This window comes from Vipera berus (assembly GCF_964194415.1).
Source record: "Vipera berus genome assembly, chromosome: 2".
Taxonomy (NCBI): domain Eukaryota; kingdom Metazoa; phylum Chordata; class Lepidosauria; order Squamata; family Viperidae; genus Vipera; species Vipera berus.
The window spans coordinates 32,070,756-32,096,858 of record NC_138203.1 but is presented as its reverse complement, the minus strand read 5'-3'; the positions used below and the strand labels follow the sequence as shown (position 1 = coordinate 32,096,858).

General features: G+C 39.1%; 1 protein-coding gene across 1 annotated transcript in view; it reads right to left on the bottom strand.

Moving 5' to 3' along the window:
* Positions 1–26,103, bottom strand: part of ARSB (arylsulfatase B) — an 81,492-nt gene that overhangs the window by 38,247 nt on the left and 17,142 nt on the right. Inside the window, exons 5-6 of the mRNA XM_081316556.1 lie at positions 10,296–10,539; positions 8,175–8,245 (exon numbers count right to left, since the gene is read on the bottom strand). Of these exons, the coding sequence (XP_081172682.1) occupies positions 8,175–8,245; positions 10,296–10,539 (315 nt within the window). The remainder of the gene's footprint in view (positions 1–8,174; positions 8,246–10,295; positions 10,540–26,103) is intronic.

Here is a 26,103-nt window from a genome sequence, read left to right as displayed (position 1 = left end):
TCAGAAGTTTTAAAAGCAGCAATCAACTAGCACCAGACAAACAAGAACACTTTAGTGGTTTTTAGTAAATTTATTGATTTTTAACAATCTACTTTTTCCTGCATAAGCTCTCTTTGCTGAAATCTCTCAAATGCCTTCACAAAATACAAACAAATCTAGGAAAGTAAGGTAAAAATCTTAATTTGATTCCTGGTAGCTTCATGGACACACCCATGTTGCTTTCTCAACAACACACAAAAGCACTTTGTTGTTGTTAGTTGCAAAGTCATGTCCGACCCATCGCATCCCCATGGACAACGTTCCTCCAGGCCTTCCTGTCCTCTACCATCTTCTGGAGTCCATTTAGGCTCACGCCTACTGCTTCAGTGACTCCATCCAGCCACCTCATTCTCTGTTGTCCCCTTCTTCTCTTGCCCTCAACCTTTCCCAGCATTAGGCTCTTCTCCAGTGAGTCCTTCCTTCTCATTGGGTGGCCAAAGTATTTGAGTTTCAACTTCAGGATCTGGCCTTCTAAAGAGCAATCAGAGTTGATCTCCTCTAGGACTGACCGGTTTAATCGCCTTGCAGTCCAAGGGACTCGTATGAGTCTTCTCCAGCACCATAGTTCAAAGGCCTCAATTCTTTGGCGCTCAGCCTTTCTTATGGTCCAACTTTCACAGCCATACATTGCAACTGGGAAGACCATAACCTTGACTATACACACTTTTTTTGGCAGGGTGATGTCTCTGCTTTTTAGTCTGCTGTCTAGATTTGCCATAGCTTTCCTACCCAGGAGCAAGTGTCTTTTAATTTCTTGGCTGTAGTCCCCATCTGCGGTGATCTTGGAGCCCAGGAAAATAAAATCTGTCACTACCTCCATTTCTTCCCCATCTATTTGCCAGGAATTGAGAGGGCCGGATGCCATGATCTTGGTTTTCTTAATGTTAAGTTTCAACCCAACTTTTGCACTCTCCTTCACCTGCAGCAAGAGGCTTTTTAGTTGCTCTTCACTTTCTGCCATTAGAGTGGTATCATCTTGGATTGTTGATATTTCTCCTGGTAATCTTAATTCCAGCTTTTGATTCATCTAGCCCTGCCTTTCTCATGATGTGCTCTGCATATAAGTTAAATAGGCAGGGTGACAGTATAGAGCCTTGCCGGACTCCTTTCCCAATTTTGAACCAATCAGTGGTTCCATGTCCAGTTCTCACTGTTGCTTCTTGACCCGCATATAGGTTTCTCAAGAGACAAATAAGATGGTCTGGTACTCCCATCTCTTTAAGAACTTGCCACAGTTTGTTGTGATCCACACAATCAAAGGCTTTAGCATAGTCAATGAAGCAGAAGTAGATGTTTTTCTGGAACTCTCTAGCTTTCTCCATGATCCAGCGTATGTTGGCAATTTGATCTCTAGTTCCTCTGCCTCTTCGAAATCCTGCCTGTACTTCTAGTAGTTCTTGATCCATGTACTGCTGGAGTCTAGCTTGTAGGATTTTAAGCATAACTTTACTAGCATGTGAAATGAGTGCAATGGTGCAATAGTTTGAACATTCTTTGGCACTGCCTTTCTTTGGAATTGGAATGTAAACTGATCTTTTCCAATCCTGTGGCCACTGTTGAGTTTTCCAGATTTGCTGGCAAATTGAGTGTAGCACTTTTACTACATCGTCTTTTAAGATTTTGAATAGCTCAGCTGGAAAACTGTCACCTCCACTAGCTTTGTTGTTGCTCAGCTTTCATAAGGCCCACTTCACTTCACATTCTAAGATGTCTGGCTCGAGGTCAGTGACCACCTCATCGTGGTTATCAGGGACGTTAAGCTCGTCCTTGTATAGTTCTTCTGTGTAATTTTCCCACCTCTTCTTTATCTCTTCTCCCTCTGTTAGGTCCCTGCCATTTTGGTCCTTTATCATGCCCATTTTTGCATGAAACGTTCCCTTCATCTCTCCAATTTTTTTGAAGAGATCTCTGGTCCTCCCTGTTCTATTGTTTTCTTCTATTTCTTTGCACTGTTCATTCAAGAAGGCATTCTTATCTCTTCTAGCTATTCTCTGGAATTCTGCATTCAATTGGGTGTATCTTTCTTTTTCTCCTTTGCCTTTCGCTTCCCTACTTTCCTCACCTATTTGCAAAGCTTCCTCAGACAGCCATTTCGCTTTCTTGCATTTCTTTTTCTTTGGGATGGTTTTAGTTGCTATCTCTTGTACAATGTTGTGAACCTCCGTCCATAGTTCTTCAGGCACTCTGTCTATCAGATCTAATTCCTTAAATCTATTTGTCACCTCTACTGTATATTCGGCAGGGATATGAATTAGTTCATACCTGAGTGACCCAGGGCTTTTTCCTACTTTCTTCAGTTTAAGCCTAAACTTTGCAAGGAGAAGCTCATGGTCTGAGCCACAGTCAGCTCCTGGTCTTGTTTTTACTAACTGTATAGAGCTTCTCCATCTTTGGCTGCAGAGCACATCGTCAATCTGATTTCTGTGTTGACTGTCTGGTGATGTCCATGTGTAGAGCCATCTCTTGGGTTGTTGAAAAAGAGTGTTTGCAATGACCATCGTATTCTCATGACAAAATTCTGTCAGCCTGTGCCCTGCTTCATTTTGTACTCCAAGGCCAAACGTGCCTGTTATTCTGGTTATCTTTTGGCTTTCTACTTTAGCATTCCAATCCCTCATGATGATAAGTACATCATTTTTTGATGTTAGTTCTATAAGGTGCTGTAGGGCTTCATAGAACCAGTCAATTTCATCCTTTTCAGCACCAGTGGTTGGGGCATAGACGTGGACTACTGTGATATTGAATGAACTGAGATCATTCTGTCATTTTGGGGTTTGTATCCCAATATTGCTTTTCCTACTCTTTTATTGACTATGAAGCCTACTCCATTTCTTCTGAGGGATTCTTGCCTGCAGTAGTATACCTGATGGTCATCTGAATTAAATCCACCCATTCCTGTCCATTTTAGTTTGCTGATTCCTAAGATGTCGATGTTCAGTCTTATCATCTCTTGTTTGACCATGGCCAGCTTGCCTTGATTAATGGAGCTGAGCGTCCTTTCGGCTTTGGCCCAGTCGCTTCATTCTTTCTGGCGCTACTAGTACTAGCCCTCTGCTCTTCCCCAGTAGCATATTGGACGCCTTCCAACCTGAGGGGCTCATCTTCCAGCGTCATATCTTTTTGCCTTTTGGTACTGTTCATACGGTTTTCATGGCAAAGATACTGAAGTGGGTTGCCATTTCCTTCTCCAGTGGATCACGTTTTGTCAGAACTCTCTGCTATGACCTGTCCGTCTTGGGTGGCCCTGCACGGCATAGCTCAAAGGTTCATTGAATTATGCAAGCCCCTTTGCCTCGACAAGGCAGTAATCCATGAAGGGGGGGGTTGGCACTACCTTCTTCCAAAATGTTTTATCAATTTTCCAAGATTGTCTACCACTCTGGTATTTCCTGGTGGTCTCCCACAAAATTATTATCCAGTGTGATTCTGCTTAGTTTTTTTTTAATACAGATTTTTTTAACATTTGGTGGCACTACAAGGAATTTATTTTATTTACTTTTACTATGTTTTACTCCAAGGTCAAGAACATATCAGGAAACAGTTTCGGATTGGAATCCTGGGAATGGCTGAACATCCTAAAAACGTCTAGTACAACCTTCTTTTGGCTCGTAACTGTATAGCCTCAGAAAAAAGAGACTATTACTCTTGTACTCTTGTATCTATGAATACAAGAATGCACAGATGCAAATCATCAGAGCCCAGTGCTTTTTAAATAATATTACTTTGCATACCTTTGACTCAACCTAACAGGAAAAATACAGTGGTGCTTAAAGATTTGTGAACCCTTTTGAATTTTCAATATTTCTGCATGAATATACGGTAATCTAAAATGTAAGCTGTTCTCCACACAAATCCTAAAATTAGATAAAGATAACCCTGTTAAACAAATGTGTCAAAAACATTAGACTTGTTCATTTATTCATTGAGGAAAATGGTCCTGGAGAAAGGTAAATAATGAAATCCTTTCATAACAATAAGGTAGACTTTGTTTTCAAGTGATGGGATGTCTTGGAAGACATGAATATATTGTTTCTGCAGAAATGTTACAATGGCTTGAAATGCATTCTATTAATCAAAATTAAAGTAGAGGGAGTATTTTTTCCATTTATCTCTATCCAGAAATGCTTAATAGGAATATCTTGTAATAAATGTACTGAAAAAAGTGTCACCAGTTTGAGTACAGCTGAATAAACGGTAAGAACAAATATTAGCACACCTAATCATCATATCCACCAGCTCTGAGCTCCCTGTCTTCCATAACAGAGTGCATACTCAAGTTGCTGCTATATTGAGAAACAGCCATTCTATGCCAATAGGTTTTGCTTTTGTTTAAATTGTGGCTCATATCTAAATATCTAATATCTAAAAGAGCCAGGTGGTTAAAACACCAGGCTAAAAACCATGAGTCTGTTAATTCTAGTCCTGCTACCTTAGACACAAATTTCTGAGTCCTAGCAAGACAGCAATGACAAACCACTTCCAAACATGCCAAGAAAACAGCGGTGGTTACTCCAGTTGCCAAGAGTCAAGAATGACTCAAAATCACACACACACACACAAAATCTGAACAACTAGCAGTCACAGTAAGAAGAGAAAATTGAGAAAAATTAAATCAAATCCCCACTTAAATATGAAATTCACTGGATAACCAGCCATTTTCTCTCAGTCTTCATTCATAGAATCACACTGTGAAATAAATGTGGTAGATGGGTAAGTGAACCACATACACTTCACTGAGCATAGACAGCTGAAATAAATGCAATTACTAAGAACTAAATCACCCCTTCTAGTTTAGGAACATCTTAATCCTAGAGGAATGTGTTTGCTGTAAAAGTCAGATGTGAGTAAAACGTACTTTATATACTTAGGGCTAAGTAGCCATAGCACCAAAAAGTGATTCTGGAGCCATCAAATCTGACTCATATTAGGCACTGCATAAAGAACCTCATATATTTCCCACAATGACCTCCAACTTATTAATCAGCTACAAAGGAGGTCCTTTATCTAAATTTACTATTCTCTGCAGAGTAACTATGTTCAGAGAACTAATGTACAAGATGTGTAGAAAAACTGACATTCCATATGGCCCACATACTGAAAACTGCCTCTTTGTCAACATAGATCAATATGCCTTATTACAATATATCTACGATTGTTCAGGACTGGATGGTCCACAGCACTTTACGTGAGATAATTCTGGCTCCCAGAACAGCACTTACATGTCCATCCACCATTAAAATAACAAATTAAAAATAGTTCATCCATGCTCACTAAATCTTGGGATTTAGTCTCTCTTTTATAATCCTATATAAGGTCTCATAATACTGTATATTGAGAATGCCCAAATCCCACAAAACTGCAAAATTTACTGAGAACATCAAAATCTCATGTAAAAACTCAGTGAGATCATAAAAATCTAGGAATATCTGACAATCTTCCTAAATACTGCATGTGGTTTACATGCTGAAATTGCAAGTAAGACCATGTTGGTCAGGGTTTAGGTATGGAACTCCTACACATGCCACCTTTAGTTACAGATACTAGAAACAAAGTAGATATGTTTGGAGAAAACTAAAACCTTAATTCATCTGGCAGCTGCAACGGCTTTTCTTCATAACAAATGATTTTTGGGGCTTTGTGCACTGTCTGGAATATACAGAATTCAAACCAACTGTTTTATACAGCACATGGCTCTCTGGTTATATACAGCACACTAACTAGCTCACCTAATACTTCATAAAACTTTTTTTAGACTTCCAGAAAGATATAAGCCTGGAATGCTCACTATGACTTCAATAGTTATGTGCTTGTTCTTCCACTTCTTTATCTACTTTCTCTCTCTCTCTCTCTCTCATGCATGCATAATTATTCATCTCCTATCCATCTGGCACAGTTGCTTTGGGAAGAAAGAAAAGAAGCAGAAGCCACCATATACTGCAGTCCTGATTCTGCCTCCCAAACTTTCTTTCTTGCACTTCCAGTAAAGGTTGCCACTGACTCCCCTTTGTGCATTCCGTGGCAGCTGTGGCTTCCCAGTATTTCATTCTCCTTTTCTTCTATAGCGCATGTGCACAAAGTAGCAACTGGATGGGCTGCTTCCTCTATCATTACTACCATTTGGCACCCTCCATGTCACGGAACTTTTGTGGAATGCACAACTTGCACACCTGCTTGTGGTGGCTCTGCTTTTAATTTTGTAGAAATAGGAGTTTAAAAAAAGTAGCATAAACCCACAATCCTGCAGAGAGGCTGTCCTCTGTAGTTTTGGATACCATTTTCTTATTACATGGTAATTTCATTAAGAAATCTGGAGAGAATGTAAAAGTGACATGTTCCAATGAAAAGTCTCTTAAAATCATTTCCATATTGTAAAGCTTAGTGTCTGGCAAAACAACAACAACCCTGGAGAGAGTTTTGGAATAGACAATGTTTACTGGAAAAGAGATCTGGTGGAATCTCCAAATCATATTGTTACAATGCAAAAGCAACCAGAGTACTTGGAACTTCAGAGATAGAAATCAGCTCAGGCTTCCCCCCCCCCAGCTCCCCTCCCTTTTCTAAGAGGTCAACAAAGAAACTTGACTGCATTATGAAAGAGCCCATGTATCTATCAGATAAAACAACTCATTAGAACAAAACCACTACATTTTATTTAATTTGGGGGCATTACAACCCAATCTGTTACAATTCTAGCATGTAGAAGGGCAGCGTATAGAATACAACATAAAAACAAATGTTTTTAAAAAGGAATTATATCATTAAAATGAGAAAGTCCTACCATTCATAGCACCACAACATCACACAAGGCGTTCATCGCTCACTCTGACCCAGCCTCACGATAGACCAAGGTTTTAAGGGCTAGGTTAAATAGGGCTGGAGGAGGTGGTTGTACCTTTGGCCAGAACTGTCTACAGGTAATCCTTGACTTATGACCACAATTGAACCCAAAATTTCTGTGGTTAAATGAGACAGTTGTTAAGTGAATTTTGCCCCATTTTACAACCTTTCTTGCCTCAGTTGTTAAGTGAATCACTGCTGTTGATAAGTTAGTAACCCAGTTGTTAAGTGAATGTAGCTTTCCCATTGATTTTGCTTGTCAGAAGGTTGCAAAAAGAGATCACATGAACTCAGGACATTGCAATCGTCATAAACATGAGTCAGTTGCCAAGAGTCTGAATTTTGATCACTTCACCATGGCGTTGCTGGAATGGTTGTAAATGTAAAAAATGGTCATAAGTCACTTTTTTCAGTGCTGTTGTAACTTTGAACAGTCACTAAAGAAACTGTTGTAACTTGAGGACTATCTGTATCTGGGACATGTGGCTGTTTAGGGTGGCTCCACACTGTGAACTACATTGACATCTGAGTAACTTGAGTGCACTAGATAGGACAATAATTTCTGGGAATGATTTAGAGTGGCAACATAGATACAATCACTGTGATAGTGTTATGACAAAGAGGTGGAACAGTTCGCACCCAGCCTTACTTACAGGTTCTTCCTAGTGGAGGGGAACAGAATAACAGAGTTGGAAGGGACCTTGGAAGTCTTCAACATCCTGCTCCAGCAGGAGACCTTATACCACTCTGAACAAATGGCTGTCCAATTTCTTCTTAAAAACTTCCAGTGATGGAGCACCCACAATTTCTGGAAGCAAGTTGTTCCACTGATTAATTGAGCCTTGGTGGAGCAGTGGGCTAATGCCTCCTTAAGTAACACCAGCTGCCTGCAATTAGTGCAGGTTCGCATCCCACCAGGCTCAAGGTTGACTCAGCCTTCCATCCTTCCGAGGTAGGTAAAATGAGGACCCAGATTGTTGGGGGCAATTAAGCTGACTTTGTAATAATGCCGCTTGGGGTGTGTGTGAAAGCCCTAATAAGCAGGCATATACATAGAATGAAGGCTACTGCTAAGCTTGTAAGCCGCCCTGAGTCTTCGGAGAAGGACGGGATATAAATGGAATTAAAATAAAAAAATAAAATAAAATAAATTGTTCTCACTTTCAGGGGAAATCCTCACTTGGTCCTCATTCATGTAACACTCATACCTGGGAATGTTCTACTAAACTAAGCAGCACTCATTTTTAATACATCTGCATAGATTTGTAAAAAGATCCAGCCATTAATGTCAAACTTACATGGAGATGAATCCACGAAAATTGGATCTATGTTATGAAGTAGCTCCTTTCTGGGTGATGGTTTTCCTTCACTGAAACACAATTTATTATAAAAAGATTCAGTCTCCTTCCATAGTTCAACAGAATCCCATTCCTCCCACTTTAATGTTTCCTTTTGTGTACCATTGAAGAAATAAAAGTATTCTTGTTAACCAATTACATTTCAAAGTAGCTCCAAAATAAGTTTAAAATAGTGGATGCCCCTTTCATTGCACTGGGAAAACTTTATCTACTTTATTTATGTTTTAGGGAGTATATCTGGTTTTCCTTATATGAAATGAAAATCAAAGAGATTTGCATTAATCTCTTGTAATACAATAAGCCAATTGCCAATTCAAGAAATTAAAAAAGCAGTCCTGGTTCATATCTCACACTAAGTCATATTGTGAGATTTAAACATGGTTTGTTCAATAAGACAAAATAACCACTGCGCCACCAGAGCCGTGCTGCACAGTGGTTAGAATGCAGTATTGTAGGCTAATTCTGAGGACTGCCAGCAGTTCAATCCTGACTGGCTCAAGGTTGACTCAGCATTCCATCCTTCTCAGGTTGGTAAAATGAGGACCCAGATTGTTGGGGGCAATATGCTGAATCTGTAAACAGCTTAGAGTGCACTATAAAGCATATGAAGCGGTATATAAATCTAAGTGCTATTGCTATTTTAACATTTTGGGTTACACCCTATTCATTATTTATAAACCACTATGGCTAGCTTCCTACAGAATGATAATCTAAAATAGGAAACTATTAATGCAGTACATCAATTAATTTAGGAGAGCTACAAGATGAAATTAAAAACGCTACACCATAAAACCAACAAACCAACACCTGGCTTTATATTTAAAAGCTGTTTTCTAAATAGTTCAAGGGAGAATCTTAGAAAACCTTTTCTGTGGAAAAAGTTCCAAAGTTCCTGCACCACTTACTGAAAATGTCTTTTCTGTGTTTTGCCTTACTGACTGGAGCTCTCTTTCTGAATCTCAATACGTAGGGCTAATGATACAAAAGAGGTTCCAGAAAGTACCTAATGTATTCTTGTTCTCTCTCCCTCTGCCAAAGACTGCTGGAGAGAGTGTGTCACGAGACTGTGGCTCCGCATATGTGAGATTTAGTTTTACAGTACTCAGTTTATACAACATTGGTTGCTATGGTGCAATTTTATTTAGACAGCCTTGTCAGATCAGAATCTTCGTTGGTCCACTGCACTCAGAAAAGCTCAGGGACACCAACTGCCAGAGAATGCCCAATCATTCATAAAGTATCATCCTTGTTTCAGAAACTCAGTACCTAAAACATCCCCAGAGATGCTTGTCTGACCAAAGAGAATAACAAAAACCTTACCCTGGGGGCAGGCAAAATATTTTAAATAGCTCTAATAGAAAGCTGTTGTAAGTAACTGATGCATGGCAGAATCAAGCAGGAAGGAGAGTGTGGTCAATTTCATGTACTTGGCATTAATGCAAAACTGTAAAGGCAACAGATTTTTTTTCCCATGGAGGGAAATTATCTCCCAATAATCCCATAGTCAAAATACATCTATCACATGTTAAAAACCAGCTATTAAAAGCCAGCCATTATATTTCTCAGTGTGAAGTTTCTGCTGAAACAATGTTAGCACCGCAAGTCATTTCATGCTGCTGATAGCTTATTAAGCAATTATCATCTCTCCACATTTACTTCACAATTCTGAAAACCAGTTGCTTTTCTACTATGACAAAATTAATCAGGTTACATTTTCAAAACTTCTCAGGGGAAATCTGTTTCTCCTACAAAGTGCTATAAGAGATAATGTAGAAGTGAATACTTTTTCATCATCATCACCTTCATCATGCCATTTTCAAAATAGTTTGTTTTTCCCACATTTGCTGTTTAAAAGTGCTGATGAACAGATAACATGGAACTTCCCTCTATGTCCCAATTTTGTTCAAAATCTCTCTCTTTGCTTTAACAACATATTAACATTTTCAGAGTTGAACAAACTTTTTATTTTTTTTAAAAAAAACTTTCATATTATAATAATATATATTTTAGAAGCATACTTTGCTTCTTGGGCTTCATCAAATTCTGTTTCAAGCAAGTTACCTGAGTGTTTTCCAGACATCAAAGCCATCTAAAGGCTTTGTGCCATTGGTATATCCTCCAGCAAGCTTCACCAAAGTTGGTAACCAATCAGAAATGTGGATAAGGTCATGGCTTTCAACTCCTTTCCATTTCAGTAAAGGACTGGCAACGAATCCAACTCCTCTCACTCCTCCTTCCCATAATGTCCACTTTCTTCCTCTTAAGGGCCAGTTGTTTCCACCTCCCAGAGTTTGGCCGCCATTATCTGAAATAATTTAACAACATATGCAACTGAGCCTTAAAATTTTTTGTCATATACTGGACATTTATGTAATATTTTATGTGTGCAGCAGAAGGTTGGACTTGACAGCCAACTTGCTCCATCTCATTCTATGATTCAATGCTTCATCTCATTCAATGATTCAATTCCTCAGCACACTGGCTGAGGAATTCTGGGAGTTGAAGTCCACAAGTCATAAAAGGGCCAAGTTTGAAGATCCCTTATGTAAACTAAAGGGACTAATTGCCTGACTGAATAAGGGCTGTGTTCCCTGTGTGGCAACTATTGGCACCAGTGTGTTAATGGACACCTCTCTACCATGCCCATCAACTTTCAGGTTTCATTTCTATTCCATGTTTACATTCTTTTAATTTAAAACAAAAATTAAACACAAGAATTTCAGTCTAGACTCAAAACCACTTAAAATTAATTGTTCTGTTCTGGAGGTTAGATTGGCCCCATTCCTGTTAGCCTGTTATAAGGCCTTAAAAACATAGTTGTGTCATCAAGCCTGTAGAACTGGATGTGTGGCAGAACTTGCGTAGTATTTATGTTGATTTATTAGTTGTTTTTTAATCTCTGCTGCTGATTATGTGTATAGTGTTTTATTGCTAAATTTTTATGATGTTTTAAGTTGTAAGCCACCAAGTCATGAAATTGAAATATGCAGAAATATAGATTGAAATAATAAATACATAATATTTAATCCACATATACAAGCCAGCTTCATTAAGATTTATATTGTTCCCTTTTTCCTTAGCTTTAGGAACGCACAATGCATCCATTATTTCCTTCGCTTTATACATTAACTAATGCTTTTACCATTTGTTCCTCTTATTTTCCAAGTCACAATACTCTCCATATGTTGTGGTTCCCAATAGATGAGCCTGCAAAGCTTTGGTCAATTGAGATTTGCAGAAAATAGTTTTTAGTAAGTTAAATGGGAAAAGATTATAAGATAATTGCTTTAGTAGTACTCATGTCATATGCCCATATTCTCTGCTGATGTTAAGTATACAATGCCAGTCAGTTCTGGCATATTTTTGTCATTTTATCACCCAATCTCAGAAATGTTTATGCAAGCTACAGTCTTAAATCTAAAGATTATCTTGCAAGCCAATCTATTGTTTTTATCTCATCAACTGGAGATGTATGCAGAAATCAAACATCATATTTACATATCAATAGATACAAATATCATGATGACAAATATCCAATAATCTGGTCCAGGTGAGGTACTTTGAAAATTGTAAACAGGCATTTCATCTACCCAACTGGCCATCATTGCTTGTTTGTATAACACTAAGCCATAATTTACTTAATTTGGTGAATAAACCACATTAGACTGGGTTTACAAAATATTTTAAGAAATCCCCATGGTCTGCAAGCCATTATGGTGGGATTTCTAAATAATGCTATAAACCAAGTTATGCACCAGTTCAATGTAGCAGCAATTCAAGCCTCTAAGTATGAAATTTGCTGAGTTTGGTATGACCCAAATAAGTCTTTCCCCAGGGCTTACTCTATTTACAATGCCATGTTGAATGTGTGATAATTAAAACTGTGGGGTGAATACCTACAGATTTTGGTTGCATGTGGAAATTTCAGAATTTCTGTTTCAATTCAGAACCAAGGAGCCTTTTATTTTAATATGCAGTAACAGAAGTAATGAAAATCATTCTTTCTTGGCTATTACAGGAATAAGAACTGCTGATGCATTCACTCTGTCAGCTGAGTATAATTCAGTACAAACTATGTGCACACGATGTACCAAGGAATACTGGATGAATAATAATCACACTGATTTGAAGAGCCAACTTTCACAGTTGGGATGACTGCTACTGCAAGCTTACTGTACTTTATGAAATTATTGAAAAACAACTTGTAAATCTTTCAAGCAGAAAGTCTCCTCTAAAATATTTCTAAATATTATCCTGTGATGGAAAGGCAGTGGCTTAATATGAGAGAAAAATTATATTCATGTCTTAATCTTAAACACATTAGCTGATACAAATATCCACTGATGACATGTGCAAAAACCAGCAACTTTCATATTCACTGTATATGATTAGTTTTGTGTAAAAGAAAAAAAAAGTTTCTGTGGGCAACTTTTCTCATGTCATGTTCTTCTGCACAGTGCATGAATGAGACAAATTTATTTATTTGATTAATTTATATAGCTGCTCTACATATATAACTCTTTTTTGAGCACAGAAGTACATGCCCACCAAATTTTTGGAAGGAAGATCCACTGATTTCAATGAAATTTACTATCTCATGTTTACTTAGGAATGGAGCCAAAGTCTTGTATTTGTTGCCAAAGCCTTCTATCTACTGAATGAATACTCAAATGCTGCAAAATTGTGTCTGGTGTGTGTATATATATGTATAGGCACTGAAGGAAGTTTATCTTAAATACACTGTTTGGGCATTTCCCAAAGTCTTCTGAAACATTATGTTCTTTTAGAACAGGATTTACTCATCTGATTTTTTTAAAACTTAAGGATCTAATTGAGATGTATATTTATAACATCTTCAAAAGGTCCAAGGAGGAAATGAGGCCACTCTTATATACTTTTGCAGATGTTGGGTAGGAACTTCAAACAAACAAAAAAACCTCATTATCTTACACTCATAGCAACCTGATCTGAGGGGGGTGGAGGGGGGACTAGACACAATTGAAAAGTCAGCTGCAGAGATACAATTTTTGTCAAGGCCTTGGAACCTCTTTTGCTGTAACAGTTCTGACAACTATGTCTTTCCTGTTTGTGGATCAATGTCAGTATTGCTGCTTTCATTTTACACATGAGAAAGCAGGCATGGTAGGTGGGCTAAAACGTCAAGCTGGTGGCCACAACTGCATATCTGAAGCCCTGTCCCATTTTATGTACATCATACGCATAACACAGGTTAAAAAAAGTCCAATCATAGCCACCAGATTGATTTTCTCTGAGAAGACCTAAGGTTTAGCATTAAGATATGCAACAGAAGACTCACTTCCAATTGCGGCCAAACAGGCCCTTCAGGAAATGAGTCTGATTCCTAGCAAGGCAGGATTGCAAGACAGCAGTTCCTTTAAAATATATAGACAAATAAAAGGTGAACCCCACTTTCTATTTCTTCCATCCAAATATACTTTGGTCTGGTAAAGCTTGGCAAGATGGGGTTGGTGGGGAGATGAAGAAGGGACCATCTCTATGGCTGCACTTTTAGGGATTGGGAATGGCTAATGCCCCTCTCCCCAATTTACTTGAGGTGGCAGGCTGGGGCTGCACATTGTCGCCTATGGACACAAAATAAACAAAGCAATCTGGAGCTAATTCTCGAGCAGGATATGGCTGGAAAGGCCTTACAGGGGGGAGAATGGGGAGAGAAAGGGGGGAGGAGGCGCAGGGGGCAAACAATGGCTCTGTGAAGCTGAACAGCAGCTTGGACAGGAAGGCTCTGCAGACAGGCTGGCAGACAGCTGTCAGCCATTCCAACAACATTTCCTGCAGCCAATGAAAACTGGCCAGCATCTAACCTCCCGAGCCAGCTCAGGAACACCAACAAAGGATTAAACATTTCAGCATTAGCAGCCTGCGTGTCACGGACATAATTCAGTGTCAGGGATTTTCTGACTGCACGTGGCTTCTTTTTCCCCTTCCTCTCCTTGCCCTCCTCCATTCACAAATAAAGAGCAGCTGCAACTAAAGTACCATATCTGCAAAACACAGGCCCAAAGCCAATACACTGGCTTTATTTACTGTGAATAGCAACTGAGCTCAGGCAGTCAGACATATAGTATGTACATCTGTTTTGCAAATCAGTCCTTTCCCTAGAGTGACATGTATTTTCAACTATTAAAGAGGCAATAACACCAGACCAATTTTTTTTAAAACTTTGCATCTAAATGTTTTAAAACAGACCTAAGAATTATTCTAAAAGAATTAATTCACACCTAAATATTGAGAATACTTATTATATATATATGACTTCAAATAATATCTAATGCTGATAAGCACTTGGGACTTCTAAACATTACAAAAATTACTTCTCAATCAAATAGTAATCTGTCCACCTATTTTTTTCCCCTGTTAAAGCTAAATGAAGAGCCAGTTTGGTGTAGTGGTTAAGGGTCCAGGCTAGAAAATGGGAAACCAGGAGTCCTGCCTTAGGCACAATGCCAGGTGGATGATTTTGGGCCAGTCACTTTCTCTCAGCCCAAGGAAAGGCCAATGGCAATCAGCTTTTTTTAAAAAAAATTGCCAAGAAAACTGTGGGGACTTGTCCTGACAGACCAAGAATTGGACATTGAACGGAAGGAAAACAAAATGAACTAAATTGGTCATATTGCGTTTCTGTCTTTTAAAAAATAGCCTAAGTACATCTTTTCCATGCATATCTGCACTACTCTTAAGAAACATATAGTCATTTCCATATATCCAGAAAGAAATTAACAGCACGTTCTACAGATGTCATATAATAATAGACTGATTTAAGGTATAGATTCAGTGGCAAACTGTATTATCACATCTCTGATTTCATAATGAACTAAATTTAAAAAAAATAATGTCTTAGGATTGTTCCAAAGAATTTATATGTATTTACCTTGAAATAAGGAGCGAAAATAATCAAAATTTCTATAGTTTGGCTTAGCTGAGGGTCACATATGACCTTAATAACCTGATACAAATTCTACTAAATATTCACAAGTTATCTAAAACAGATTTAGCAGAGCAGAGTTCTCACTGACTCTTTAGTTTCTCAAGGCCCATCTTCAAATATTGCCAGATATTTATTTTCATCTGAGCTAAGTCCCAAAGATGCTTTTTCAAGAGGCAACTCGATTTTCTTGTTTTTCTTTGAAGACATTTCGCTTCTTATCCAAAAAGCTTCTTCAGCTCTGACTGGATGATGGGGAATGGAAGGATTTATATTCCTTGAAGATAGTTGGTCATTTGCATTCTTTTAGAGATTCATTGAGGCCACTTGGGGGTTAATCTATGTCCTCAAAGTCACCTGAGTGGTGCAAATAGGTTTGGAGCCTTCTTGGAACTGCTGAAAGGAATGTGTTGTAGACTGGAGATAGAAGATGTTGTATCCCTCCCCCTCTATTGAGAGAGGGTTGTTTAATTTTCACTTCCAGTCACCTCTTGAAAAAGCACCTTTTGGATGACTGAGAATCTCCATAGACATGTGGGCTAAGGTCTTACATGCCTACTTTTTTCCCAAGTAAAGCAGACTGAATTTTGCTTTTTTAAAATTATGCTTACTGTATCATGTACTTCAGCTTTTTCTGATTTTCAAGGTGGTACCTTGTTCAATAGTAGTGACTGTGAGAGTGATCTTGAAGTCCTAGTGGACAATCACTTAAATATGAGCCAGCACTGTGCTGCAGCTGCCAAAAAAGCCAACACAGTGCTGGGCTGCATTAACAGAGTGATAGAATCAAGATCACATGAAGTATTAATACCACTTTACAATGCCTTGGTAAGGCCACACTTGGAATGTTGCATCCAGTTTTGGTTACCAAGATGTAAAAAAGATGTCGAGACCCTAGAAAAAGTACAGAGAAGAGGAACAAAGATGATTAGGGGACTGGAGGCTAAAACATATAGGGAACGTTTGCTGGAATTGGATATGTCTAGTTTAATGAAGAGAAGGATGAGGGGTGTCATGATAGCAGTGTTCCAATATCTCAGGGGCTGCCACAAAGAAGAAGGAGTCAAGCTATTCTCCAAAGCACCTGAAGACAGGACAAGAAGCAACAGATGGAAATTAGTCAAGGAGAGAAGCAACCTAGAACTAAGGAGAAACTTCCTGACAGTTAGAACAATTAATCAGTGGAATAACCTGCCTCCAGAAGCTGTGAATGCTCCAACACTGGAAGTTTTTAAGAAGAGACTAGACAGCCATTTGTCTCAAATGGTATAGGGTTTCCTGCCTGAGCAGGGGGTTAGACTAGATGACCTCCAAGGCCCCTTCCAACTTTATTGTTGTTGTTATTATTATTATTTCTTCCCCATTTGGTTCAGAGTTTTACAACAAAGAAGCAAAGAGACTTTGTCTCTAGATCTCTTTTTCCTAACATTTTTTCCTAACAGCTATTGCAGAATATAGCACAAAGGCACTAGGGACAAGGACTTTCAGAATAACTTAGCAACATACAAAAAAGTATTGGTACCCATGGAAATAACATTCTCTTCCTCCCATCTATCTTCATAATGTAAATATTTTTAAGTACCCTCTTAAGCGGATTTTTAGCTGACTCTTTCCTGACTTAGAAACCAAGAGCCATACAAGAACTTTCCCTAATCTGATGGTCTCCAGATGTATTGTGCATGTATCATGTAGAATTCCCAGGCAATATAGCCAAAATTGTATCTCCAAGCACCTGATGCATTTAAACCTGGAAGTGACTGCTAATAATGAGGCTATTTCCATCCTTGTGAGTTTGGACATCTGTTTCCCACATTATTATTAAAGTCCCAGACATAATATAGGAAGGTAAAGAGGAAAATAATGCAAAAGGAGATAAAACAAGATTTAAGACAGAGGGGTTATGAAAAATAAAGCAACAGCAGAATGGGAAGGAATTGATTCAGCCATAATAGGATAAGGACCCTGAGTAGGAAACTTATGAGATTCACTAGAACTGTTTTTACTTCAGAATGAATAAATTAAAAGTCCTCTGTCAATGACCTAAATGCACATTAGGGAGAAGGTACTTTTTAGATAGCTTCATGGCCATTTTTTATGGGGACGCAATCCACGCAAAATATTCACTGAAATGATCAGATGGACCACTGTTGTTCACTCATGACAGAAAAATAATTACAATGTTATAACAATGTCTATACAAGTAGTCTTCAACTTATGACCACAATGGAGCCTAAAATTTCTGCTGCCAAGAAGACAGTTGTCAAGTGAGTTGTGCCCCATGTTATGACTTTTGCCATGGTTGTTAAGCAAATCACTGCAGTTGTTAAGTGAATCATGTGGTTGTTAAGTGAATCTGGCTTCCCCCATTGATTTTGCTTGTCAGAAACTAGCTGGGAAGGTTACAAAAGGTGATCACATGACCCCGGGGCAGTGATTATGTGACCATGGGGATGTTGCAGTGGTACTCAGACCTCTGAAAAGAGTGAACTGTCCCTTGGATAACAACCTACAATATGAGGAAGAGTGATAAGGGAAATGCACATACAGAAAAAGAATGAAAGGCGATGTAAACAAAAGTGAATGCCAATAAAAGTCTGGCCTGCTTGGTTCAACTCCATCTACTGTTGGCATACATGCAATTCCTAACACATTATTCTTGCAGGAATGTGATCCTTGAAAATAAATTATATATGGTCTTCATAAGAGGATTTTCAATTGGTATCCCATGTAATTATTTTAACAGGGGCACACTGACATGAATTATATCCCATTGAAATAAAATCATGCTTCAAGCATTTTAACTTCCAGTTAAGCATAAGAAAGAAAATACAATTTTTTTCCCTAAAGTCACACAAATTTGTAACTTAGTCATAATATTTTCTTGCTATTTAGTCAACATCTTAAGCAAAACAGCAGTATCCAGGCCAACAAACCGACTAGAATATTCTGGGAGGAAAAGGACATTTATAAGTGTTCTCCAAAACCTTTTGTTTACATTTTATCATTTTATCCAAGTAACAAAAGGTTTGCACCCTTGGATTTTCTCCTTATTTATCCAAAGCATGTTTTCTGAAACTGACTCATTGTGACAGTACATAAAGATAAGATAATTCTGGCTGAAATGTCATTGCTAAATGTTGAACTTACTAGAATATGCAAGGCTTCAGACCATTTGCAAACCATGAGTTACGGTGTATTTTTTCCTGTCTAATATTCAGATTTTATACTCAAAATTATACAGGGATGAGCCATTACCAAGTAAGAACTAACTTACTGCAAATAAAAAAGAATACCATATAACTTTCCAGCAGGCACAGCTATTGCTGAGAATTGCAGGAAATTCACATACCTGGAAAGCATCTGAAGAAATGAACATTCTATTCATAGTGAAACATTTTGGTTCAATTGGTTTTCCATGAAGGAAATTTCTACTAACATAAGCCTTGAACTTAAAAAATTGTAATACTTCTTAAAAAGTACAGAACAATGTTGGCTGGGGAATTCTGGGAGCTGGAAATCCATATATCTTAAACTTGCCAAAGTTGAAAAATATTGTCCCGGAGTGAGTTATCTCATTAATAAGGGAAATGTTTTCAAAGATTAAGACACCAACTTTTTTTGGCTGAGGCCAAATATCTCACTTTTCCCAGAATTCTCTCCACAAACTATTTCTAAACATTACACAAAGCCAAATGTGAATTTTGTATCTTAGATGGTAAGTCACTGTAAGATACCAATGTTGTGATAGGAAAGTGATATATTAATGCAGTCAGTAATGAGGAAAACAATTGCTTATGTTTATGCATTTGTCTCTAAAGCAAATACGGATTCTGCAATCTGATCTGCTAGTATTTATAATAGCATACCACAATAGATAGGTACACAGGCAGACAGGTAGATAAACATCTACACTGTCTGGCCCACCATTGAAAAACAAATACTGAATTGTTTTCATTTAAGTTGTTTTGAAGATCATGCTCCATCTTTATCCAACTCTTTTAGAATACGTTAACTGTTGTAAGCTATTTTAGGAAAAAAGATGGCTTAGGGCTTTGAGAGGATCATATATGCACAGATCAGGAATATGCAAAAATTGAAGGAAATGATCTTTCTGAATTTCAAATCAAAGTTAAATTGAATTTCATGTTGTACATTTCTTAAGTGAATTAGTAAAATAGTTTGAAAGAGCTTGGGAATAATCTTTCTAGCTTCTGAAGTTTACAGAGCTATGTAGGATAGATGAATAAGAACAAAACAGAAAGAAAAGTATCGGCAGAGCAAAGCCTATCTTTATATTTTCTCAGGTATTATGCTCTATCACGCATTTAGCATATATGTCTGAAGAAGAGCTTATGCCATCTGTATCCAAATAATCGTTGGTTATTACATACATCTCAGTAAATTTATTTCAGATAATAAATATAGTTTAGTAATTATAATCTCAAATCTGTGGCCTAATCGAAACTTATTTCTAATGTAGCTTTGGTAGTGGAAAAGCTCCATGTATCTGCAGAACCACAATAACTTAGCCTTCTGACAAACTGAGATAATATTAATGTTAGGTTATATTATCTGCTCACTGGTGTTCTGGGTTCTTACAAAAGTATAAATAATGGCAACATACACTGGATCATGGAGAAAGCTAGGGAATTCCAGAAAAAAACATCTGCTTCATTGATTATGCTAAAGCATTTGATTGTGTAGATCACAACAAACTGTGGCGAGTTCTTAAAAAGATGGGAGTACCAGACCATCTTATTTGTCTCTTGAGAAACCTATATGCGGGTCAAGAAGCAACAGTGAGAACTGGACACGGAACCACTGATTGGTTCAAAATTGGGAAAGGAGTCCGGCAAGGCTGTATACTGTCGCCCTGCCTATTTAACTTATATACAGAGCACATCATGAGAAAGGCAGGGCTAGATGAATCAAAAGTTGGAATTAAGATTGCCGGGAGAAATATCAACAACCTAAGATATGCAGATGATACCACTCTAATGGCAGAAAGTGAAGAGGAACTAAAGAGCCTCTTGTTGTGGGTGAAGAAGGAGAGTGCAAAAGTTGGCTTAAAACTTAACATTAAGAAAACCAAGATCATGGCATCCGGCCCTCTCAATTCTTGGCAAATAGATGGAGAAGAAATGGAGGTAGTGACACATTTTATTTTCTTGGGCTCCAAGATCACCGCAAATGGGGACTGCAGCCAAGAAATTAAAAGACGCTTGTTCCTGGGGAGAAAAGCCATGGCAAATCTAGACAGCACACTAAAAAGCTGTTGTGATTCAGGGCCAGCCTGTGGGTCCTGCAGCCGGCTCGGATGTCTCGGATGACTCAGACGAGGGGGAGGAGGAGGGTGTTGAAGACGAACTTGCTGATGATGGCTTGGAGGCTTCGCAGAGCCCCCAGCCAGGGCCCTCTTCTCAGCTGCGCGAGCCCGACAGTGCGGATGATGATGACCCACAGCTGGCCCTGTTCAAGGACGCCCGACGCAGGAGGCAGTCAAGCAGGAACAAGCAGAGAAAGGCTGTGGGACTCCTCGGAAGGAGGCACAGGGAGGCCACGCCCTGAACTCTAATAAAGGGAGTGTTTGGGGAAGGGCTGGTTGCTGAAAGCAACCGCTCCGTTTGAGGATCACAGTTCCAGTGTTTTGTTTCTTGTTCTGTTGTTTGTGTAATAAATCTTGGCAGACGCCTTCCAGCTTCAGACGCTCTCCAGCCTCTGCCGTTTGTACAGGGGTTGCCTTTCTGCAAGGCCGGTAGCAGGCTGGTTCAGAACAAAAGCAGACATCACCCTGCCAACAAAAGTGCGTATAGTCAAGGCTATGGTCTTCCCAGTTGCAATGTATGGCTGTGAAAGTTGGACCATAAGAAAGGCTGAGCGCCAAAGAATTGAGGCCTTTGAGCTATGGTGCTGGAGAAGACTCCTGCGAGTCCCTTGGACTGCAAGGTGATAAAACCGGTCAGTCCTAGAGGAGATCAACCCTGACTGCCCTTTAGAAGGCCAGATCCTGAAGCTAAAACTCAAATACTTTGGCCACCCAATGAGAAGGAAGGACTCACTGGAGAAGAGCCTAATGCTGGGAAAGATTGAGGGCAATAGAGGAAGGGGACGACAGAGAATGAGGTGGCTAGATGGAGTCACTGAAGCAGTAGGTGTGAGCTTAAATGGACTCCAGAAGATGGTAGAGGACAGGAAGGCCTGGAGGAACATTGTCCATGGGGTCGCGATGGGTCGGACACTACTTCGCAGCTAACAACAACAACATAAATAATTTTCTTACCTTGTGTGGTGGGCATATTATGGTTCTCTCTCACACACACAAACACACACACCATTTTTATCAACATTTTTTTTCAGAGACTGGTTATGTTTCAAAACAGGCTCGTGTTGCAAGGCTTTGGCTCTGTTGCTGATGCAAGTCAAAATCCAATATGTTAGGTGCAAAGCTGGAAAAATAAACACTAACACCATCTCAAATTAATAGAATGTCTTTATCACTGCTACTCTACTTTAGAAGCATAAACAGCATTGTCTTCATTAGCACATACCTAAGGGGATTGCTGTTACATATGCCAGAGGCAATGAATTTTTGGTTTATACTTCATAAGCAGAGTGTAGTATTAAAAGCCATAAAGCACAAAATGGTGAAATGAAATTTGACATAAACACTGAAGCCTGATCACACAGTGACACAATCACAGTCTGAACAGTAGTTACAGATGAGCTTTTTACATGTCAAGAAAAAGACAAGGTAATAAATAGAAAAACATTTGCAGGTTTAAAACCTTTGCAGGTTTATAGCCAGCTTCAACATTTCACTGTCTTCTTCCACACCATTACAATATCTAAAAAATTATGACGTGTGAAATTATTTATTATATGGGGAAAACAAAACAATTTTTGAAGAATTAAAAATCCCAGAAAAATGAACAGTGTAAATAAGCTATTCTTACAGAATATGCCATACAACTGCAAGAAAAATCAAATAATGGAATGGCTTGCCTTCTGGAGTTATGGATGCTTTGTCGCTAGAAGTTTTCAAGAAAAGTTTGGACATTAATTTGTCCGGGATAGTATAAATGCCTTGGGTAGGGGTTGGACGAGAAGATCAAGGTGCCTTCCAGCCCGATGATTCTATGATTTAATATTTATTAGCAAAATTGTCTCATGGGGCATTCAGAACTACACCCAGTATTCCTTATTTAACTCTGGTAAAATTTACATTAAAATACTAAATTAGTGAGCACATTTGCCTTAATATGTATTGGCAAGGAATTCACCCTTTTCTCTTGAGATAAATGATTTCCCATTTTTGGGAAATCTATGATCTCTACCCTCTCCTTTTTTGGATCATTTGTCTGAACTAAAAAAGGGAAGCTTAGAAAAATATCTCTCCTTACATTTACTTTTGAACTGTATTAGACATTCAGGGGACAAGAACAAAATCCTTTGTAAAACACTTTTCACTATGCACTTTCTACTTAGTGCTGCTGTTTTGCTGAAAGGGGGAAATACACTGTCAGAGAAAAATGCAGGTGACAGAAGATGGTTATTAAGTTCATATTCCCTTGGAATTTATCCAGCCTCCCCAAGCTTTTTTAGGTTTATGTACAGTGAAGTCCACTAACTTCTCAGATGGTTTCTCCAAACTCAAGATCTTCATAAATAATAACATAAATTGAATTCCATTCCAGTTAGGCTACATCCACTGCTATATTCAGGGGAGTTGAAATATTAAATCCTGCTTCCAAACCTCAGAGCACCTCTTCCAAAGAGTATTTTGCCTTTCATATACTGTGTCTCATTGCCAAGACATTTTCACGCATGTTGGAAAAAGAATCTCAAATGCCATGTGCTAATGCAAAATATTTCTTTCTGATGTTGAATTTAAATTGTCAAGTTAATGTTGTTGTTGTTGTTAGCTGCGAAGTCGTGTCCGACCCATCGTGACCCTATGGACAACGTTCCTCCAGGCCTTCCTGTCCTCTACCATCTTCTGGAGTCCATTTAAGCTCACGCCTACTGCTTCAGTGACTCCATCCATCCACCTCATTCTCTGTCGTCCCCTTCTTCTATTGCCCTCAATCTTTCCCAGCATTAGGCTCTTCTCTAGTGTGTCCTTCCTTCTCATTAGGTGGCCAAAGTATTTGAGTTTTAGCTTCAGGATCTGGCCTTCTAAAGAGCAGTCAGGGTTGATCTCCTCTAGGACTGACTGGTTTGATCGCCTTGCAGTCCAAGGGACTCGCAGGAGTCTTCTCCAGCACCATAGCTCAAAGGCCTCAATTCTTTGGCGCTCGGCCTTTCTTATGGTCCAACTTTCACTGCCATACATTGCAACTGGGAAGACCATAGCCTTGACTATACACACTTTTGTTGACAGGGTGATGTCTCTGCTTTTTAGTGTGCTGTCTAGATTTGCCATGGCTTTCCTCCCCAGGAGCAAGCGTCTTTTAATTTCTTGGCTACAGTCCCCATCTGCAGTGATCTTGGAGCCCAGGAAAATAAAATGTGTCACTACCTCCATTTCTTCCCCATCTATTTGCCAGGAATTGAGAGGGCCGGATGCCATGATCTTGGTTTTCTTAATGTTAAGTTTCAACCCAGGTTTTACACCCTCCTTCTTCACCCGCAACAAGAGGCTCTTTAGTTCTTCACTTTCTGCCATTAGACTGGTATCATCTGCATATCTTGGATTGCTGATATTTCTCCCGGCAATCTTAATTCCAGCTTTTGATTCATCTAGCCCTGCCTTTCTCATGATGTGCTCTGCATATAAGTTAAATAGGCAGGGCGACAGTATACAGCCTTGCCGGACTCCTTTCCCAATTTTGAACCAATCAGTGGTTCCATGTCCAGTTCTCACTGTTGCTTCTTGGCCCGCATATAGGTTTCTCAAGAGACAAATAAGATGGTCTGGTACTCCCATCTCTTTAAGAACTTGCCACAGTTTGTTATGATCCACACAATCAAAGGCTTTAGCATAGTCAATGAGGCAGAAGTAGATGTTTTTCTGGAACTCCCTAGCTATCTCCATGATCCAGCGTATGTTGGCAATTTGATCTCTAGTTCCTCTGCCTCTTCGAAATCCTGCCTGTACTTCTGGTAATTCTCGATCCACATACTGCTGAAGTCTAGCTTGTAGGATTTTAAGCATGACTTTACTAGCATGTGAAATGAGTGCAATGGTGCGATAGTTTGAACATTCTTTGGCACTGCCTTTCTTTGGAATTGGAATGTAAACTGATCTTTTCCAATCCTATGGCCACTGTTGAGTTTTCCAAATTTGCTGGCAAATTGAGTGTAGCACTTTTACTGCATTCTTTTAAGATTTTGAGTAGCTCAGCTGGAATACTGTCACCTCCACTAGCTTTGTTGTTGCTCAGATTTTCTAAGGCCCACTTCACTTCACATTCTAGGATGTCTGGCTCGTGGTCAGTGACCACCTCATTGTGATTATCAGGGACATTAAGCTCATTCTTGTATAGTTCTGTGTAATTTTGCCACCTCTTCTTAACCTCTTCTACCTCTGTTAGGTCCCTCCCATTTTGGTCCTTTATCATGCCCATTTTTGCATTAAACGGTCCCTTCATCTCTCCAATTTTCTTGAAAAGATCTCTGGTCCTCCCTATTCTATTGTTTTCTTCTATTTCTTTGCACTGTTCATTTAAGAAGGCATTTTTATCTCTTCTAACTATTCTCTGGAATTCTGCATTCAATTGGGTGTATCTTTCTTTTTCTCCCTTGCCTTTCACTTCCCTCCTTTCCTCACCTATTTGCAAAGCTTCCTCAGACAGCCATTTTGCTTTCTTGCATTTCTTTTTCTTTGGGATGGTTTTGGTTGCTACCTGTTGTACAATGTTGCGAACCTCTGTCCATAGTTCGTCAGGCACTCTGTCTATCAGATCTAATTCCTTAAATCTATTTGTCACCTCTACTGTATATTCAACAGGGATATGATTTAATTCATACCTGAGTGGCCTAGTGCTTTTCCCTACTTTCTTCAGTTTAAGCCTAAACTTTGCAAGGAGAAGCTCATGGTCTGAGCCACAGTCAGCTCCTGGTCTTGTTTTTACTGACTGTATAGAGCTTCTCCATCTTTGGCTGCAGAGCATATAGTCAATCTGATTTCTGTGTTGACCATCTGGTGATGTCCATGTGTAGAGCCGTCTCTTGGGTTGTTGGAAAACAGTGTTTGCTATGACCATCGTATTCTCTTGACAGAATTCTATCAGCCTGTGCCCTGCTTCATTTTGCACTCCAAGGCCAAACTTGCCTGTTATTCTGGTTATCTTTTGGCTTCCTACTTTAGCATTCCAATCCCCCATGATGATAAGAACATCATTTTTTGGTGTTAGTTCTATAAGGTGCGGTAGGGCTTCATAGAACCGGTCAATTTCATCCTCTTCAGCACTGGTGGTTGGGGCATAGACTTGGACTACTGTGCTATTGAATGGTTTGCCTTGGATTCGAACTGAGATCATTATGTCATTTTGAGGATTGTATCCCAGTATTGCTTTTCCTACTCTTTTATTGACTATGAAGGCTACTCCATTTCTTCTGAGGGATTCTTGCCCGCAGTAGTATACCTGATGGTCATCTGAATTAAATTCACCCATTCCTGTCCATTTTAGTTCGCTGATTCCTAAGATGTCAATGTTCAGTCTTGTCATCTCTTGTTTGACCATGTCCAGCTTGCCTTGATTCATGGATCTTACATTCCAGGTTCCTATGGAGAAAAAATCTTTACAGCATCGGACTTTCCTTTCACCACCAGACACATCCACAGCTGAGCGTCCTTTCGGCTTTGGCCCAGTTGCTTCATTCTTTCTGGCGCTACTAGTACTAGCCCTCTGCTCTTCCCCAGTAGCATATTGGATGTCTTCCGACCTGAGGGGCTCATCTTCC